Source organism: Trachypithecus francoisi, unplaced genomic scaffold, assembly GCF_009764315.1.
Source record: "Trachypithecus francoisi isolate TF-2019V2 unplaced genomic scaffold, Tfra_2.0 Lachesis_group2, whole genome shotgun sequence".
NCBI classification, from domain to species: Eukaryota; Metazoa; Chordata; class Mammalia; order Primates; family Cercopithecidae; genus Trachypithecus; species Trachypithecus francoisi.
In genome coordinates this window covers 109847641-109867915 of record NW_022681465.1, presented here as the reverse complement: position 1 = coordinate 109867915, position 20275 = coordinate 109847641, and the positions used below count along the sequence as shown (strand labels likewise).

The following is a 20275-nucleotide window of genomic DNA, read 5'->3' as shown; positions in this document are numbered from 1 at the left end:
TTCAGAGGGGAGAGTCCTTCCTCTGCAGCTTGAGAAAAAAAAATCAGGTGCTTCCTGACTTTTCTGATTACTTTTTTTTTTTTTTTTTTTTGAGACGTAGTTTTGCTGTTGCTCTTGTTGCCCAGGCTGGAGTGCAATGGCGCGATCTCGGCTCACTGCAACCTCTACCTCCCGGGTTCCAGCGATTCTCCTGCCTCAGCCTCCCGAGTAGCTGGGATTACAGGCGCATACTACCACGCCTGGCTAATTTTTTTTTTTTGTATTTTTAGTAAAAAGGGGTTTCACCATGTTAGCCAGGCTAGTCTCAAACTCCTGACCTCAGGTAATCCACCCACCTTGGCCTCCCAAAGTGCTGGGATTACAGGTGTGAGCCACCACACCTGGCCTCTGATTACTACTAGATTGTGCAAAATCCTTTGGTCATGATGGGTCCCGAAAGAGAGCATTGATTCGGGAATTGGGATGCCCAGTTTAACACCTGATAACATGGCCATTTTCATTGAATTCGAACTTTCTTTCCTCCTCTCTGCTCCTCCCCACTGCTGTTGCAAGTTGGAGGGAAGCTTCCTGCTGTTTCTTAGGCTTCTAGGGCCCCAGGGACCCTTCCTGCTGTTTCTTAGGCTTCTAGGGCCCCAGGAGGCAAGACAGGAGAGCAAGAAAAACTCTCACCCGACTGACAGCGCTATCAGATGGCTTCAAGGTCCATCAGCCTGGTCCCTGTTTAAAACTGGGTCTGAATCTTTCTCTTGTGGGCACTTTTATGCGCCTTTCAGAGGCCTCCCTAGGATTATTCATTTCTGTGAAATGGGAGATGTGGGTTTTTTCTCCACTCGCTCAATCCCTCCTCACCCCCTGGTTCCCGGGCAGTCTACTCCCCACCAACCCTGTCCTCTGGAGTTCCACTGACCTTCTGAGAGGTCCTCTTGGGCAGACTTCAGATGAGCTCTCAACCAACTCATGACCTACCCTGGCCATTGATGGCTGTGACTTCCTTGGCTCCACAGGCCACCTCCGATGGAGAGGTCCGGCTTTCCTTTCCTCTGCCCTCAGGGCATTGGCTGGGCCCAGGATCTTGCCCATAAGACATGAAGCTGGGCTCCTGGCAGCAGGGAACCGTCCCATGTTTTAGTTTGCATTTAGGTGTTACTGATATTCATTCATCTTCTGTGTCTTGATACATTTTTTGTGAATCTCCTTAACCAATTTCTTTATTAGCATCTTTATCTTTTTTCTAATTGATTTGTAAGAGTTTTTTCATATATCAAATTAACCCTTTTCTGACATATAGATTATAAACACTTTTTCTAAATTTGTCTTGTCCTTTATTTGTGGGTGTTTTTCTTTCTTCTTTCTTTTTTTCTGTAAGAAGGTTTTTGTTTTGTTTTGTTTCTCTGTTTTTCTGGTTTTGTGTTTTTTGTTTTTTGTTTTTTTTTTTGTCTCCACTGGCTGGAGTGCAGTGGTGCAATCTCAGCTCACTGCAAGCTCCACCTCCCGGGTTCACGCCACTCTCCTGTCTCAGCTTCCCAAGTAGGTGGGACGGCAGGCACCCGCCACCACGCCTGGCTAATTTTTTGTATTTTTAGTAGAGACGGGGGTCTCACCATGTTAGCCAGGATGGTCTCGATCTCTTGACCTCGTGATCCACCTGCCTCGGCCTCCCAAAGTGCTGGGATTAGAGGCGTGAGCCACTGCGCCCAGCCAAGAAGATTTTTTTAAAAGGGTACAATCCATAAATCATTTCTGTTAGGATTTTTTTTCCTTCAATGGATGCTCAGGAGCCCTCCCCAATGAAAGGTGTATATTTGTCTCTACCTTCTTCTAGTTCTGTTTTGGTTCTGTTTTTATATTTCACTATTTAGTATATTTTGGTGTAATGCATCCAGCTTTTTTTCCCTCCCAAATAGGGATTCAAATACCCGCCCCCACTTTTTTTTTTTTTTTTTTTGAGACGGAGTCTCGCTCTGCCACCCAGGCTGGAGTGCAGTGGCCGGATCTCAGCTCACTGCAAGCTCCGCCTCCCGGGTTTACGCCATTCTCCTGCCTCAGCCTCCCAAGTAGCTGGGACTACAGGCGCCCGCCTCGTCGCCCGGCTAGTTTTTTTTTTTTTTGTATTTTTAAGTAGAGACAGGGTTTCACCGTATTAGCCAGGATGGTCTCGATCTCCTGACCTCGTGATCCGCCCGTCTCGGCCTCCCAAAGTGCTGGGATTACAGGCTTGAGCCACGGCGCCCGGCCAACTTTTTTTAAAACAGAGTCTCACTCTGTTGCCCAGGCTGGAGTGCAGTGGCATGATCTCAGTTCACTACAGCCTCCATCTGCTGAGTTCAAGAGATTCTCTTGCCTCAACCACCCAAGTAGCTGGGATTAAATTTTTGAATTTTTAGTAGAGACGAGGTTTCGCCATGTTGGCCAGGCTGGTCTCAAACTCCTGACCTCAAGCGATCTGCCCACCTTGGCCTCCCAAAGTGCTGGGATTACAGGCATGAGCCACCGTGCCCGGCCCCCACTCTTTATGTAATACGTCCTTTTCCCATTGATTCAACATGTTAACTTTATCGTACACTAAATTCTCCTCAATACCTGACTCTATTTATTATCAATATTTCTATCTAGACTTGAACGGCTGACTCTTTAATTTCTGTAGTTTTACAATATATTTTAACAACTGTTTTTCAAAATGTTCTTTGCTTTCCTTCATAGAGTATTCCAATTAAAGTGTGCAAAATATGCCATATAACGTGTAGACTTTTCTGTCATTTCCCAAGACCTGTTGGGATCCTGATTTACTGGATCAATTTAACTTGGAGACAGATTGACATCTTTATTGGATTTTGTCATCCAGACTCATCATGAGCTGTATAAAAAAAATACACCTACATTGAGAGGAATCTTCCCTTCTCTGCAGCCCTAACAATTCAAGGTGACATTGTCAACCCAGTTACTTCTGGATTCGGGTTTCCCTCCGTCAGCAGACTGAGCTCTCCCAGCACCGTCCTCCCAGCTCTCTCAGGGATTCCCAGTACACCTGTTTTCAGGCCTCATGGAGACCTCTTATCCCCACAACTCTCTTCTTGGGTCCTCTCTTGGCCTTTTCTGCCTTCACTCCTGCTCCCACCTGATTTAGACTTCATAGTCCAGCACCTCAATTCCTCCATCTCTCCAATACCACAACTTCCCTGCCCATCATGCCCCTTACCAAGCCCCGACCAACAGTCCTGTCCAGCTGGTCCCTTCTCTCCACCTGCAGCAGGCTCTGGGCCCTGCTGGAGAAAATCACGCAGCCCTGAGTTCACTTGGAGCCACAGCACTCGGGATATCCAGCCTCCACTGGGCACCAGGCTGCCAGGCTGTCCTTCCATGTTCCTAACAAGTCTGAGTCCACCACTTCATGGTGTAAATGAGACAATAATAGGTTCTTCCCTGGAGTGGGTGCTGTTGGTGCCTCTTCCAGATCCCTGTACTTGGTCAGCTCATCCATTTCCCAGGCACTGTAAACATTGGCTGCAAATGGCATGCAGATTGCAAATGGCATGCAGATTGCAAATGGTGTGCAGATACCTCCTTTCCCAAAGATTTGTCTCCTGCCAGTGGACGCTGCCCTGCCCAGGAGTTACACAGCCTATGCACATACCCCTAGAGAGGGCAGCCCACATCAGTGACTGACACTGGTGTACAAAGGCTGATCCTCTTGCCTCCAACTGTGCAATAGAGTTCAGACTCCAGAGTCTCCCTTGGATCAAGCCAAAGCTAGACTTTCCTGAGACCACATCCTCTCCTCCCCCCACTCCATGACTTCCCTCCCCGATAGGCTGTCTCTGAAGAGCAGGCCCTCAGTAAATCCTGGCCACCCGAATCCTTGACTCAGAGTCTGCTTCCTGAGAACCCAACCTAAAGATACTATCTCACAAGGTTATTGTGAGTATTAAATGAACTAGAGAGATATGCAAGAGATATGTACATATATTTCAACAGTTTCTACAGCAAGGAAACTCTCCAAACCTGTGAGCTTCTATTGCTTTTAAGTATCATTAGTATTGCTACACAAGAATTCTGTTTGTCTACCAGCTAACACTCAGTTGAGAAAGTACGACATTGGATGAGTCGGGAATCAGTCCAGAGGAAAATTAATTAGACAGAAAGTAGGTTTACTTTTAAATACAAAGAACCCTGGTATTATCCCCAGAGAAAATGTGGAGGACACTGGTGACGTTTGATTTGAAAAAACATAGTGGTGTGTCTCCATTATCTTCAGATTGAGATATCTCCAGGGCTGCGGTCCTGGGGGGCCAAGTTGGCAGGTTTGTCTTTCTGTTCAGTGTAAGGAAGAATTTCCAATAATCAGAACTTTCTAACAAAGGAGGCGTTGTCTCACTCCACCATGAGCTCCCTTTCACGGAAGCAACTAAGTGGAGGCTGAAATGACAAAAATTCCAGCCCTGGGAGGGAGTTGAATGAAGTGACCCCTAAAGGACCTCGTGGTGCTAAGACTTCTGACTTTTGAATTCATGGGTTCCCAAGAGAGGGGGTTCACTGTCAGCGGTTCCATCCACACAGTATGCCCTGCCCTGTTTCCTTCCTCCCCACAGAGTGTGCTCGGGTGTTCCACACAGGTGGGGCAAGGCTGGTGCTATGTGGAAAGAACTGGGAGAGGCTGGAGAACCTATATGATGCCTTGATCAGCGTGGCTGACCCCAGCAAGGTAAGGTCTTCTAGCAGTCGGTGTGGGTAACTCCTGGGCATTCCCAGCCTCCACTGATCATTCAGGATCAGCTCTTGGACCAAGTGCAGGAAACTTGGTGATTGCTTTGGGGAATGTGAGGCAATGAACCCAATGACCTTGGCATAGGGTCACGTTTGCCATTCATAAGGGGTTGACTTGTTTTGACTACCCACCATGACAAAATCGTGTTCTGTAGCCACAGCCCCTTGTCCTGACCCTATATAACTCAAACTCAAGAAGGATCCAGAAGACAGACGATGTGACAGGTATGGGCTGTGATTACAAACATGGCCATTTTTTTTTAATACCTCAACTGATATCTCCATCAAAGAAACCAGATAAATGAGATCCCTTCCCAAGAAGTCTCCCAGAAAGTGAACACTTCTTTCAATGAGGCTGCAGTTTCCAAAGGTTTTTCTGGAGCATTGGTCAGGAGACTGTCTTTGGAGCTCCCTTCAGGATACTTTTTTCGAATCTTTACCTTTGAGGTTGCATTTGGTGATTAGGAACAGCTCAAAGTAATTCAGGGATAAGTCTGATATTTGAGGAGATGAATCAAACAGGACAACACAGAATGCCCCAAAGTGTGTTTCCAGGGATGTGATTAGGCACTGGGTAAAAGCGAGGGTTTGTGGTCAGTTGTGTGAGAAACAGTGAGTTAAGCTAAGCTTGTCCATTTTCTTCACTGCAGGACTTTTCAGAGCCTTTCATATGCCAATGTGCACTGTGTATCTCCAAGAAGAACTTGGAGAACAGTCTGTGTTTCCCAAACAATTCTGACCACGGAACCCTCTCTTCAAGGGCATGGCTCAGATATGGAGTCCTGAGACTCCATATCTCAGGACTAGTCTTTGTCAAACACTGGGATTGCATTTACCACTCAGTGTCATCAATTTTCCCATCTGTCCACCCTCCTACACATCCCTGGATCAACAGAGTCAATGCAGCAAGTGTCTGGCTAAACACAATGCCCCGCACTTAGTAAGCAGATGTTTCAAAAATATTGTGTTGAGTGTATGATTTTAGTTTTTTAAAATGTGGCTATAAAGTCCTTTATTTATTTATTTATTTATTTATTTTGCAACTTGCAAGCCAGGTTGAAAAGCAGTTTCCACAAAGGAGCTCAGAACTGTTAAAAGTAATGATGTCACCCCTGGAGTCAGTGCAAAGCTGCAAAGGGACTGCTGCGAAGGGCGATATTCATTTATCAGGTTCCAGTTGTGGAACCTTGGCCAAGAGTTTAGACTTATTGCTGCATATTCACGTCAAGATTTGTTGGTTTTGCCCTGGTCCCCAAGAATGAATTCTCTGGCAATATTCTCCATCCCAGAATCATTTCTGCTTCTTCGTCTTTTTTTTTTTTTTTCAGTCATTTCATGATCTTTGAATTTCAAAATGGGTGGCTTTTAGATACAGGGCTCCCAAGGTCTGCAAGAGGGAGGAGATCTCACATAACCTGACTCTGTCATTGGTTCAGCAGACATTCACCCCAAAGCTGGTCCTGTTGGACCTCTCAGACATCAGCTGCGTCCCAGATGTGGCAAAAGAAGTCCTGGATTGCTATGGCTGTGTGGACATCCTCATCAACAATGCCAGCATGAAGGTGAAGGGGCCTGCCCATAAGATTTCTCTGGAGCTCGACAAAAAGATCATGGATGCCAATTACTTTGGCCCCATCACATTGACGAAAGGTCTCGTGAGTTTGACTTTCCCATGGGTATCTGGGCCACCAGATTCTACAGAGGGCTCTGTTAAATAGCCAGACAGTCATCCTATTCTATATGGAATTCTCCAGTCCCCTTAGAAAATTCCCTACCTATTGGGTGAAAGCTTTCAGCATTCCCATTTTCAATGTTTATGTAGGAAAAGGAACCCAGGAAGTATCTGATTGGTATATTACAACCACCCTCTCTGTGAAACCCCTCTCCCCACCTAAGCTTTGCCCTTTTACTTCTCTCTCCTTACGTCCCTGGCTTCCCTCCAATTCGACGTCTCTGAACAATTGTCTCATCCTCCAACAATTGTCTCAACAACTGTGTACATTCTGCTGTATCAACCTTGCGGTTGATCTGCTTCTAACCATGACAGTTGGTCAAAGGTAAAGATTCTGTCCTCAGAAATGAAGAAGAAAAAGGACTTATTACCAAATTACAAGAGACCCAGTATTCTGTCAATCCCTTCACAGAAACAGGGAAGGCAGGAGGCTGTCTCCCTTTAATGAATAAGATGGTGATTCCTATGTGAGCCTGTCTGAGGGGCCTAGGAGACACCCAGGTGCAGATTTCTCACCACCAAGTTCAAACGCAGGTCTGAAGCCTGGAAAATGGGCCTGGAAATGACCACAGAGTAGAATGAAAAGTTGACAGATCATGAGGTCAGAAGTTCAAGACCAGCCTGGCCAACATGGTGAAACCCCATCTCTACTAAAAATACAAAAATTAGCCAGGCATCGTGGTGGGTGCCTGTAATCCCAGCTACTCAGGAGGCTGAGGCAGGAGGATCGTTTGAACCCAGGAGGCTGAGGTTGCAGTGAGCCGAGATCATGCCATTGCACTCCAGCTTGGGTGACAGGCTGAGACTCCGTCTAAAAGAAAGAAAAGTTGAAGCCCCTGCTCTCCAAAAAAAATAAAAGTTTATCAAAGCAGAATCTCAGGGGGAATGTAATGTGGAGAACACCTCCATTTAGGGAGTTGGGTGTCCTGGCAAGGTCTAAGATCTAGCATGATCTTACAACTACCGTCTCTACAACCAGCTCCCATGTTGGGCACCTCTAACAATAGGATTCCGAGTACTAAGACAGATGAAGAGAAAGAAGCATTTGGGGCAGAAAGATGACTTTCCAGAGCTTCTAGAATGGTGTCCCAGAGATAACAGTCCAGTCCCTGTGGACACAGCAAACAGGCCAGCACAAGTGTGTTATCTATCAACCTTTAATAGAGACTGTTAACTGGCATCAAAGCAATGAACAAAGAAAGTGGAGTGGAAAAGGGCCAGAAATGGTTTATCTTCCTGGTTAGCCCTCACTAAGGACCCTGGGTCTAGTCCCTAGCTCTGGACTTCAGTTTGTCCATCTTGTTTTTGTTTTTCTTTTTTCTTTTCTTTTCTTTTCTTTTTTTTCAAGATGGAGTCTCGCTCTGTTTCCCAGGCTGGAATGCAGTGGCGTGATCTCAGCTCACTGCAACTTCCACCTCCCGGGTCCACCTCCCGGGTTCAAGTGATTCTCCTGCCTCAGCCTCCTGAGTAGCTGGGACTACAGGCACCCGCCACCACGCCGGCTAATTTTTTGTATTCTTTTAGTAGAGATAGGGTTTCACCGTGTTAGCCAGGATGGTCTCCATCTCCTGACCTCGTGATCCACCCGCCTCAACCTCCCAAAGTGCTGAGATTACAGGTGTGAGCCACCATGCCCGGCCCAACAGTTTGTCCATGTTTAACATGTAGGTGCTGGGTTTCACAGATCATTCTGAAAGTGGACTCTTTGAGTACTGTCTTTTCACTTTTTGCCATATCCCCATTCTGCCTGTACTATTATTAATTTAATACCTTTCTCTGAATTTTCTCATTTTTAAATTAAAGTCACTTTGGGAAGAAATCTGTATAAAACCAACACAAATTTAAAACTTCTTTCATTCTCAATTAATAAAGGGCAACCTGAAAATTAAACAAAGTAAGTTCTCCCAAGGTAGCCTGAGAACGTCAGAATCTTCCCTCTCTTTGTTAAAAGATTAGCATGTGCAAGAGAGGCGTTAAAGACGTACTAGAACCATCATGAGACTTCCTTCTTCCTTCTGGAGGCCATAGTAGGAGAATTGAAACAGGAATGACTTTCTCACTACTGACATCGGCGTCTGTTCTATTCTATTGGGTACCACACGCACTACCTGAGTGCAATATACCCATGTAACAAATCTGCATGTGTTCCCCGTGCATCTAAACAAAAGTCGAGAGGAAAATACAATAAATATAAACATGCCTTCAATAAAAAGAAATCAGTGTCACTAAATGCACATTGGTGGGAAAGCACCAACTTAAAATCACCCAGCAATTCACCAGCCCACGCTTTGGGAACGCTGGATAAACGATTGCAGGGTTCATTCCATCTCTGCCCTGCTGCAATCTAATTACCACGGAGGGAGTGGAGCCCCATGATGAAGGGGAGCCGGGTGAGGGGTCTGCTGGCTGCTGCCTAACTCAGTCGCAAAGTTTTAACCATGACTCTTTGTCCTGTGTTTTCCAGCCCTGCTTCCCAACATGATCTCCCGGAGAACAGGCCAAATCGTGTTAGTGAATAACATCCAAGGGAAGTTTGGAATCCCGTTCCGTACAGCTTGTAAGTTGCTAAGATAAAAATATGAATCTTCTGTTGTATGTCTTATGGTATAAGGCAGGAGCTGTTATGTCTAAGACTAGGCAGATGGTCACAGAGGAAAGGGTCCAAGGATGACACCATCTGCTGGGTTTTCTTTCATCCCTATGGTTCCTATTTTTTGAGCGCCTACAGCATGCAAGTGGCTATGGGAGATGCTGAGATATTAAAGATAAGCTCCCTCTGTCTGCGAAGCTCACAGTCTCCTATGTGGGCAGGACGTACACTAGGTGAACCTGACAATGCCAGGTGAAGGTCACGCTCCTGACAAAGATGCACAGTCATAGCTCCAATGCCCCTTCCTCCATAAAGATGCCCTTGAAGGTCAGGGAAGATTACCATTGGGAAAGAGAAGGATGGGTGCACATCACAAAATGGGAGGGCAATGGAGACCTTCTGAGGAAGGAACCAGGAAAAACAGAAAGGGGCAGAATTCAGGGTAAGGGCAGCTCCAAAAATGAGCGTCCTTTCAAAAGTTCAATGGGGAGAAGGACTTCTAGGTGTATGTTCCTGGGATTTAGCTGGAAAAATTCTGCCATTTCCACATCTGATGAGTTAGTTCTAAGAGGTGGGGAACATGTCATATACATTTCTTCGTGGCCCACACTACCATGTGCAAATTAGGGGCTCAGTAAATGTTTGATGGGTACAAGAGTAGAAGGGAAGAAGGGAGGGAAAAAAATGAGTAGGTCGCCATATGAATTTGCTCAGGCTGCCATAACAAAATACCAAGGCTGGGGCTTACACAACAGAAATTTGTTTTTTTTATTCTGGAGGCTGGAAGTCCATGATCAAAGTGTCGGCAGGGTTGGTTTTCTCTGGAACCCCTCTCCCTGGCTTACAGATAGCTGCCTTCTTGCTGTGTCCCCACACAGTCTTTCCTCTGTGCATGTGCATGTCTGTTGCCTCCTTGTATGTCCAAATTTCCTCCTCCCCTCCTCCTCCTCCTCCTCCTCTCCTCCTCCTCCTCCTCCTCCTCCTTCTTCTTCTTCTTCTCTTCTTCTTCTTCTTCTTCTTCTTTCTTCTTCTTCTTCTTCTTCTTCTCTTCTTTCTTCTTCTTCTTCTTCTCTTCTTCTTCTTCTTCTTCTTCTTCTTTTTATTTATTTATTTATTTTTTTTTGAGACAGAATCTCACTCTGTTGCCCAGGCTGGAGTGCAGTGGCAAGATCTTGGCTCACTGCAACCTCTGCCTCCCAGGTTCAAGCGATTCTTCTGCCTCAGCCTCCTGAGTAGCCGGGACTACAGGCACCCACCACCACGCCCGGCTAATTTTTGTGTTTTTAGTAGAGACAGGGTTTTACCATCTTGGCCAAGCTGGTCTCAAACTCCTGACCTCAGGTGATTCGTCTACCTTGGCCTCTCAGAGTGCTAGGATTACAGGCGTGAGCCACCACACCCGGCCCCAAATTTCTTCTTCTTATAACAGCACCAGTCAGATTGGAGTAGGGCCCAGCCTAATGGCCTCATTTTATATTAATTACCTCTTTAAATATCTCTAAATACAGTCACATTCTGAGCACTGGGGATTCGGTTTCAGCATATAAATTTTGGGAGGGCTGACAACAGAATTCAGCCCATAACGCCCCCTCTAGTAGTGTTTTACCTTCCTTTTTCCATTTGCCTTAGCTAGTTTAAGCCTACTGTGCTGTGAGCCTGTGATGTGGGAAAACTTGATTACTCCTCCATGTAGTAACCTCAATGAGAATGGCATCAGGCAAGCAGGTGGCACCATGCCACAGAGTCATTGGGGGCCCAGGGTCATGCTAAGTCATTCCATCAACATCATCTTCTGGGTGGTCACAGCTGGGTCCCTGCTGGCAAGAAGACGGAAGAGACTGTGGAGGATCCATGCCCAATGTCCAAAACCCCAGACTGGCCTTGGACATCCCTTTGCCCCCAGGCTGGCATCACCGCTGCTCACATCCTACTGGGAGAACTCAGTCACACCTAAGTGCAAGGGACACTGGGGAGTGCAGTCCACTTGGGGGCCCAGGAAGAAGGGAAGAGTGAATGGGCCACATACAGCAGTCTTTGGCACATCCCGCATTTTCCTGTCTTCCCCAGCCCACTTAGAAACCTCTCCACTGCTCCTTGTATTTTTAAACTTTCTGTTATTTTCAGCAGTTGGGTGACTTTTCACCTTCCTTGCTTCCTGCCTTCATTCATTCAACAAAGTGTTTGAATGCCTAAAGCCAGGTGATGGGGACACAGAAGTGACATAACATAGCGAGGCATAGGCATGACAATGGGCCCTTTTGCCACTGACCTGTATAGGACAAATGCACGAGTTTCCTGGGAACATTTGCAAAGCACAGTATTGGGGACTCAGAATTCTCTCAAGGCTGTCTCCACCCCCATCAGCCATGGTCTGGCTTCTCTGCACTGAGGAATTGAGGGGCACAGAGTTTCCCACGTAAATGTCAGAACTGAAGCGATGCCACCCTGGACTGGCCCCAGATTCTCTTCTTCCTCTGAATCTGGCTTTGGACAGACACAAGGAGCTGGCGTGGGAGTGACCTGGGGTCTGCTAACTCAGAGGTTTCTTTCTTTTGACCAAAGGAATGCAATGTCCCTGAGCACCTCAGCACAGTTCCCTTACCATCCACTCAGGCAAGGAGATAGGGGCTCTGAGGCTGAGAACCTGGCACACAGACTTGAAAGGGGATGCAGCCTGCCGTGTGTCCCCCCCGCTGCAGGCACCCACCCCTTTCCTGCATCAACCATGCCACATGGGGCTGGGTACAGTGGCTCACACCTGTAATCCCAGCACTTTGGGAGGCTGAAGCGGGTGGATCACTTGAGGTCAGGAGTTTGAGACCAGCCTGGCCAACATGGTGAAACACATCTCTACTAAAAAAACACAAAAATTAGCCAGGCGTGGTGGTGTGCACCCATAATCCCACTTACTCGGGAGGCTGAGGCAGGAGAATTGTTTGAGCCCGCAAGGCAGAGGTTGCAGTGAGCCGAGATCGAGCCACTGTACTCCAGCCCAGGCAACAGAGCAAGATTCCCTCTCAAAACAAAACAAAACAAAAAAAACCACGTGGAAAGTCACCTGTCCATGTATCTGCCCCACTGATGAACTGAGTAATCCGTGAGGCCAGAGCTGCCTCTGTCCACCTCTGGGTCCCCAGCTCCTCACCCACCAGAGCAGGGGCTTCACTGTTGAATGACTGAAGGAATCAAGGAGATGGTGAATGAATGAAAAATAAGCTGGTAGACCTTTTTTGTTAACACTTGCTTTGGCGGGTGTAATTCACATACCACACTATGCATCCATTTAAAGCGCATGGTTCTGCAGGGCACGGTGGCTCATGCCTATGATCCCAGCACTTTGAGAGGCCAAGACAGGCAGATCACCTGAGGTCAGGAGTTCGAGACCAGTCTGGCCAACACGGTGAAATCCCATCTCTACTAAAAATACAAAAATTAGCTGGGCATGGTGGTGTGTGCCTGTAAACCCAGCTACTCAGGAGGCTGAGGCAGGAGAATTGCTTGAACCTGGGAGACGGAGGTTGCAGTGAGCCGAGATCGCACCATTGCACTCCAGCCTGGGCGACAGAGGGAGACTCCATCTCAAAAAAACAAAAAAAGCCTTTTTGGAGAGAACTGGAAGCTTCTGGTCATGATGTCAGGGAAACCAGGAAAGGGTTCTGGTTGAAGGTTATCTGGGCATGGTGGCAGGAACCACAGTACATCCACCTTCTGCCCCTTCCGCCTCTGGCTGACACCCCTAAAATGTGAAGTTGGGGTGCATCACACCCCAGATGTGGCTCTAACTTCCCAAAGCTCTAAGCAATGTCCACTCCCTTCTTTTTGGAATTCCTGGAACGATCCTTTTTTGTCCAACCCATGGCTTCTATGATTTGAACTGGATTTGGTGAGTGGATGACCTGGACGGGCTCTCCGAGGAAAAGGGAAACAGGAAGGGAAAGGGGATATCTGTGATTCAGGCTCACTGCAGCCACCAGCTGGCCCCAGACCTTGGACAAGTTTCTTAGCATCAGCCTTCCCAGGAAGGAAGGGGAATTCATGTGGGTGCCAGCATTCTGTATGTTTTCTCATTTGATCTTCACAGTAATTTGGCAAGGGAAATATTACTCCCATTTAAAAGATAAGAAAACTGAGCCTCAGAGAGGCAAAGTGATTTGCCCAAGGTCAGGTCACACCACCAGCAAGTGGCTAAGCTCGATTCAGTTCCAGCTCCATGTCCACCACTCCCGAGGGCTCTCTGTCCTCATTAGTAAAGTGAAGGGCAGATTCTTGAGGACCCTCTCAGCTCTGCGCTTGCAGGAAACGTGTCTATCGGCCCTCCTGCTTCCAATGCGCCCACCGGGAAGCCGGGCCGGAGTGTCCTGCGCCCACCTCTGGATGGTTTCTCCTGCAGAGGCTGCCTCCAAGCACGCAGCCCTGGGCTTCTTTGACTGCCTCCGAGCCGAAGTGGAGGAATACGACGTTGTCATCAGCACCGTGAGCCCGACTTTCATCCGGTCGTACCACGTGTATCCAGAGCAAGGAAACTGGGAAGCCTCCATTTGGAAGTGTGAGACTTCAGAGGGAAGCTGGGGCCCCTGGGGGCCTCGGGAATAGTCCGGTGTCACTGGGGGGTGAATGACCTTCAGATGGGTACTCTTGAATCATGAGTCTGGGGGTGGGAGTGGAAGAGGCCCAGCAACCCCCAACAGCAGGGCGGGGGCCATCAACCTTTAGGCCTGAGGCACCCAGTAGACAGAATCCTCCCTGCAACCTACGGCCCATGCGCGCGCTGAGCTCAGCCACTCAGCTTCCTCTGCCACCTCGGCAAGCAACTGCCTGTCTCTGGACCTGTTTCCCAGATGTCATGGCATTGAAGAATTTTCCTGCTCCCCCTTTCCCGTGCACAGAGTGGAGGCCGAGAGTCTAAAGCCAGGCCACCTGGGCCCGGTGCAGTGGCTCACGCCTGTTAATCCCAGACCTTTGGGAGGCTGAGGCGGGCGAGGACCACGGGGTCAGGAAATCGACACCATCCTGGCCAACATGGTGAAACCCCGTCTCTACTGAAAATACATAACATTAGCCGGGCATGGTGGTGCGTGCCTGTAGTCCCAGCTACTTGGGAGGTTGAGGCAGGAGAATCACTTGAACCTGGGAGGCGGAGCTTGCAGTGAGCCGATATCGCACCGCTGCAGTCCAGCCTGGGCTACAGCCCGAGGCTCCATCAAAAAAAGACTGCACTGGATGCCGGCCTCTGCCACATATTAGAGGGTTGGACATGAGCAAGTCCCTTAATCACTTCGTGCCTCCCTAAGAGGTAGGTATTGCTATTATTATTTGTTAGTATTATTATTTTCATTTTAGAAAATGAGGGATAATAGCAATACCTACCTCTTAGGGTTGTTGGGAGGACTGAAGGTTCTGGAAGAGCAACCAGCCCTTCTATCTATCAGTGCACCTTATTATGGCCACTACTCTAGGATACTCTAAGCGTAGAGGCGCTACACCTTGCCCAAGGCTTCCACCTTGAGGAACCAAGATGAGCCAAGATAGGGGGCAGCCAGGGGTTCCAGGATGCTCCTGACAAGCACAGCTTCACGACCGTCACAAACAGCCCATTAATCCACCTGGCACCTTCTTAGATCCTAACCTCTTTTGCATCCCTTCCCCCACATATAATCGCCCTGCGAAATTATCAGGGTAGGAAACCAGCTCCACCTTATAGACGACGAGGCAGAAGGAAGCCCAGAGAGTGGAGTGTCTCCCGCAGAGTGCCTCAGTCCCTGGGTGGCGGAGGAGGCCTGGAACTGTGACTCCGGGGACAGCCCACGCTTCCCGCCCCCCAGCCTTTGTGCACGTGCAGGGCTCTGACCAGCGGGCTCCCCACTGAGGCCATAACCCCACCCCCAACTGGGGCTGTTCAGTCTTTTTCAGGAAGCTGACCTACGGCGTGCACCCCGTGGAGGTGGCGGAGGAGGTGGTGCGCACCGTGCGGAGGAAGAAGCAAGAGGTGTTCATGGCCAACCCCATTCCCAAGGCCGCCGTGTACGTCCGCACCTTCTTCCCGGAGTTCTTTTTCGCTGTGGTGGCCTGTGGGGTGAAGGAGAAGCTCAGTGTCCCGGAGGAGGGGTAACTGCAGCAGGCCAAATGGGCCTCCCCTTGGAAATAAAGGTTTTTCTGGCAGGTGCTGGCTCTTCTGTCCTGTGCTCCGCACTGGGGGCCCTTGCAGCCCCACCCCTCATCTGTGTGGGGTCTCCCCTTGACAGTGAGGATGGCCTGGAGCCAGCCCAGAAGCTAGAGAGCCTGGGGTTCTCCACATTCCCAGGGCACACTTCCAGAAGCTTCCCTGCTCTGTAGGGTGACGACTCAGCAGGAAACACGAGCTGCAATGCCTCTAACCCCGACATACACACACTCACATTGTATGCGTATGTGCTCAGGAACTCAGTCTGCAAACCACCTCCACTGTATAGAAGGCTGACCTGGCCACTTCACCTCCACCCACGAGAACAGGACTTGAGGACCCTTTAGAACAGTGCTGCGAGGATGGAAATATTCTATAATTTGCGTTGTCCACCATGGCAGCACTGGCCACATGTGGCTGCTGGGCACTCGAAACGTGGCCCTCTGTGTCTGAGACACTGAATTTGTAATGCTATTTAATTATAATTAATTTAAACTTAAATAGCCACGTGTGGCTAGCAGCTCTAGAGTTAGGAGTGTGTGAGAATCAGCCCCTTCCAGACTGATTTCATTGGCCCCAGACCCCTCCCAACCCCATCCCCAGCTCTCACCTGCACCCCCGCCCCCACCATCCCCGCCACGCAGCTAAGCTGGAATTTTAGCTTCCACATTGCTTTTTTTTTTTTTTTTTTTTTTTTTGAGACGGAGTCTCACTCTGCCGCCCCGGCTGGAGTGCAGTGGCCGGATCTCAGCTCACTGCAAGCTCCACCTCCTGGGTTTAGGCCATTCTCCTGCCTCAGCCTCCCGAGTAGCTGGGACTACAAGCGCCCGCCACCTCGCCCGGCTAGTTTTTTGTATTTTTTTAGTAGAGACGGGGTTTCACTGTGTTAGCCAGGATGGTCTCGATCTCCTGACCTCGTGATCCTCCCGTCTCGGCCTCCCAAAGTGCTGGGATTACAGGCTTGAGCCACCGCGCCCGGCTCCACATTGCTTTTAACAAATGCTGAGAACCTCTGCCCAGGTATCCACCTTATTTCAGCCTTTCCTTCAATCCTCAAAGCAAAAAGCATTTAAAACGCCATGCTCTCCTTGGAGGCGGGCACTTCGTGTAGTCTCCTTTTTCTTATACAAAACAGTAAATGAGGCCAGGTGCGGTGGCTCACGCCTGTAATCCCAGCACTTTGGGAGGCCAAGGTGAGCGGATCACCTGAGGTCAGGAGTTCGAGACCAGCCTGGCCAGCATAGGGAAACCCCCGTCTCTACTAAAAATACAAAAATTCCCCAAATGTAGTGGCACGCACCTATAATCCCAGCTACTCAGGAGGCTGAGGCAGGAGAATCTCTTGAACCCAGGAGGTAGAGGTTGCAGTGAGCCGAGATCACACCACTGCACTCCAGCCTGGGCGACTGAGCGAGACTGTCTCAAAAAAAGAAAAAAACAAATGAAAACCAGTAAATGAATCTTGGGCACTCGGAAAGCATAGGGTACCTTTTTGCACTAATATTGTAACGACTCGAGCTTTTCTAATATTTGTAGATGAAAGAGGGCAAAAATTTCTTCCCTGAACCTAAATCATTTACAAAACGACATATATAGGATACACATATGCACATCTGTAAATCCTGATTTAGAAAGCAAAATGCCCAGGATCACTGATCACCTGGAGCCCAGCCTACCCCAGGACCAGGCTGCTGGTCCCGTCCTGCGACCGTGGAGGCACGATGTCAGGTCAGAACTTAGGGGGTCACCGAAGCAGGCAGGCACAGCAGGCCTGGAGCCTGCAAGGGAACTAACTGTCTTTTGAGAGGTTGTTGTTAGTGGGTGGAGGGTATATTGGGGTGCTCAGGACGAAGCCAATAGAGGGAGGGTAGGGGTTGCAACCAAAAGGGGAGAGGCCTGAAACTTAACTGGTGACCAGAGAGTAGGGATCCAGCTTTGGGACCGGAGCAGCTGGAGCCAGGGTCACAGCAGCCAATCCTGGGACACACCAAGGGTGATATGCCAGCAGAGCGTGGCCACGACCCAGATCCAGGCTGTAGGGCCCTTACCTGTTCCCTTTAGGGCTCTGCCTGGTCACAGGTGAGTTCCAGGCCGAGAACACCGCAAAGGGATGGAGGGGGAGCAGGAAGGGATTGTGTCTGGAATCGTCCACACTGGCACTGAAAGCCACATTCTGGGAGAGTGAGGACTCTGAGGCAGGGTGACAGCAGACACCTGGGATTCCCCGAAAGAAGCCACGTGGAGCAACGGACCACAAAGGACTCTCCGGTTTAAGTGGCTCTGCTCCACTGATCCCCAGCCAACTGGCAGAGGGAGGTCAGAGACTTGCGGGTGGACCTGGCCAGTCTACCTGGTGGGCAGCCTAAGCGCCCTGCAGTTAAATGTCCTGTCCATGGGCTTTGGCCTCCCTCTGGCTAAATGCTCCCTGGTGATTTCAGATGTCCCTGCGCCCACTCAGGCCCTGATGCGCTCTCAGAATGGGGTAGCTCACTGGCCTATGAATGAAAATCCACAATCCTTATCTTGAAACATAGTGGGGGGTAAAAAAAAAAAAAAAAAAAAAATTAATTAATTAAATGCCATGCAATATGACAAACAGCCACCAGGTGGCACTGTGTCTCCAAACCAATTTTACAGCTCATCTCTCCAGGAAACCCTTCCGCACAGCAGCAGTAACCCACCTAATTACATTCACAATTTCCAATGGGCCTCCCCTTGCAAGATTCCATTAGGTCTTTGCATCAGCCTTAATTCATCGGAAGGGCTGACAGACCCATTTCACAATGAAACAACTGAAGGTGATTATGTTCTATGAGACACAGCTGCTCTGGGCAGAACAAGGGCAGTTAGCTCCTGGGACCCAGGAGGAGTGGAATCCAGGCTCCAGTAACCGCCCCAGACCTTAAAGGGACTGCGTCAAGACACTGCAAGGGGTGAAGCAGTCCTCACACTCCACATAGAGAGAAACACAGGTGGTTTTCTCCTCCCACCCCCAACCACCCATATCTACAAAATGCTTAACATTAGAAAATGTGGGTAACCTAAAGAAGCAGAGAGACAAAGCAATCAGCTGCCCTGACAGCCACTGTTCACAGCTGGGCTCTTCTCTGGGGAGACCACACACAATCTTTTTTTTTTTTTTGGCCGCAGTGCAATGGCGAGATCTCGGCTCACCGCAACCTCTGCCTCCTGGGTTCAAGGGATTCTCCTGCCTCAGCCTCCTGAGTAGCTGGGATTACAGGCATACGCCACCACGCCTGGCTAATTTTTTTTTATTTTTTATTTTTTAGTAGAGACGGGGGCTGCTCCATGTTGGTCAGGCTAGTCTCGAACTCCCAACCTCAGGTGATCTGCCCGCCTCAGCCTCCCAAAGTGCTGGGATTACAGGCATGAGCCACCGCACCTGGCCTTTTTTTTTTTTTTTTTTTTAGACAGTTTGGCTCTTGTTGCCCAGGCTGGAGTGCAGTGGTGTGATCTAGGCTCACTGCAACCTCCGTTTCCTGGGTTGAAGTGATTATCCTGCCTCAGCCTCCCAAGTAGCTGGGATTACAGGTGCCTGCAGCAACACCCATTTAATTTTTTGTATTTAGTTGAGACAGAGTTTCACCATGTTGGCCAGGCTGGTCTTGAACTCCTGGCCTTGGGTGATCAACTCCCGCCTTGGCCTCCCAAAGTGCTGGGATTACAGGCGTGAACTACTGCCCCTGGCCCGAGACCAGAATCTTTACAGAGAGCACACTTCTTGGATCCTCAGGGGCCACGCTAGGTGTGGCTGCAAGAAGACCACACAGATGAAGACACACAGCTGGGCATAGCCACAACCAGCGCCTGGAACCGTCTGTGCCCCTCCGGATGCTGTGAGCACTCCATCTCAGTGCTGGCACTTGTGGCCGCTGCAATCAGTGCCCTTGTCTGTTGGCTACTGACCGGGCTCAGCCACTGGGGCCTGGCTGGCAGGGAGAGACTGAGGCTTCAGTGGCAACCTGCCACTGAACCGCTGGTTACCCTCAGGAGCCACTCCTGCCCTTTGCCCCTTGGGGCCTAGGGGCATTCATGGGTCCGGCTGCTGCTGGCCCTGGGTGCTTCTTTGTCCTTTGTTGGAATCCCTTAATCCTGACAAAATCTTTGCAATGCCCCTTCATTAAATGATCCCTAATCACCTCGTGTTATAGGATGAATTCTGTCTCTCCTATAAAAAAAATATGATTTTCTAACCTCCAGTACCTTAGAATGTGACCTTATCTTTGTGAGGCTGAGGCGGGTGGATCACCTGAGGTCAAGAGTTCGAGACCAGCCTAGCCAACGTGGTGAAACCCCATCTCTAAAAAAATTAGTAGAGCGTGGTGGAGGGCGCCTGTAATCCCAGCTACTCAAGAGGCTGAGGCATGAGAATTGCTTGAACCCGGGAAGCAGAGGTTGCAGTGAGCCAAGGTCGCACCACTGCACTCCAGCCTAGTAACAGAGCAAGACTCTGCCTCAAAAAAAAAAAAAAGTTGGTGTTCCTTAAGTTTAGTAGTCGTTTCATAAGTAATCTTTTATTATTCTTTAAACCATTTGCATGCATGATTTACACTTTCATATTTATGACATATTTATAATTTCCTAGGGTCTCCATCAGGTCTGCCTCATCCTATGTATCTTCAGTAAGGACATGCTCATTTTAGATTATGATATACTTCAAGGGGTTACCTAAGGAATAACCTGGGGTGTGCTTAAATATCCTCCACCTTTGATCTGTCTACAATGTAGACCCTGTAGTCATGCCAGACCAGCTACGTGTACTTGTTCAACTGAGAATGTTCCAAATGCTTTGAAAGAAAGCTGTTCAAAAACTTGATCTGGCTAAACATTTGCACTAATCTCTAGCCACTGAAAGAGCCATGCCTCCCTACAGGCTCTAGAACCTTCTTTCAGATCAGCCACAAAATTTCACCCTTCCTCCCTTCAAAGTCAGCTCTTCCCCCACCAGTTCTATCTACGAAGTCCTTCCTGCTTCTCTGAACTCCCCAGAGACTCAACATGTTCTGGGAAA

The 20275-nt window shown here is 48.9% G+C and overlaps 1 protein-coding gene across 1 annotated transcript; it reads left to right on the top strand.

Annotated features, from left to right (window-relative positions):
- Positions 1-4555: 4555 nt before the first annotated feature.
- LOC117066075 (dehydrogenase/reductase SDR family member 7C-like) lies at positions 4556-15242 on the top strand. Its single transcript, XM_033181553.1, is given in 5 exon segments — positions 4556-4699; positions 6201-6411; positions 8958-9050; positions 13474-13629; positions 14984-15242. Coding segments are annotated over 5 exon segments (813 nt in total). The 3' UTR covers positions 15193-15242.
- Positions 15243-20275: the final 5033 nt, after the last annotated feature.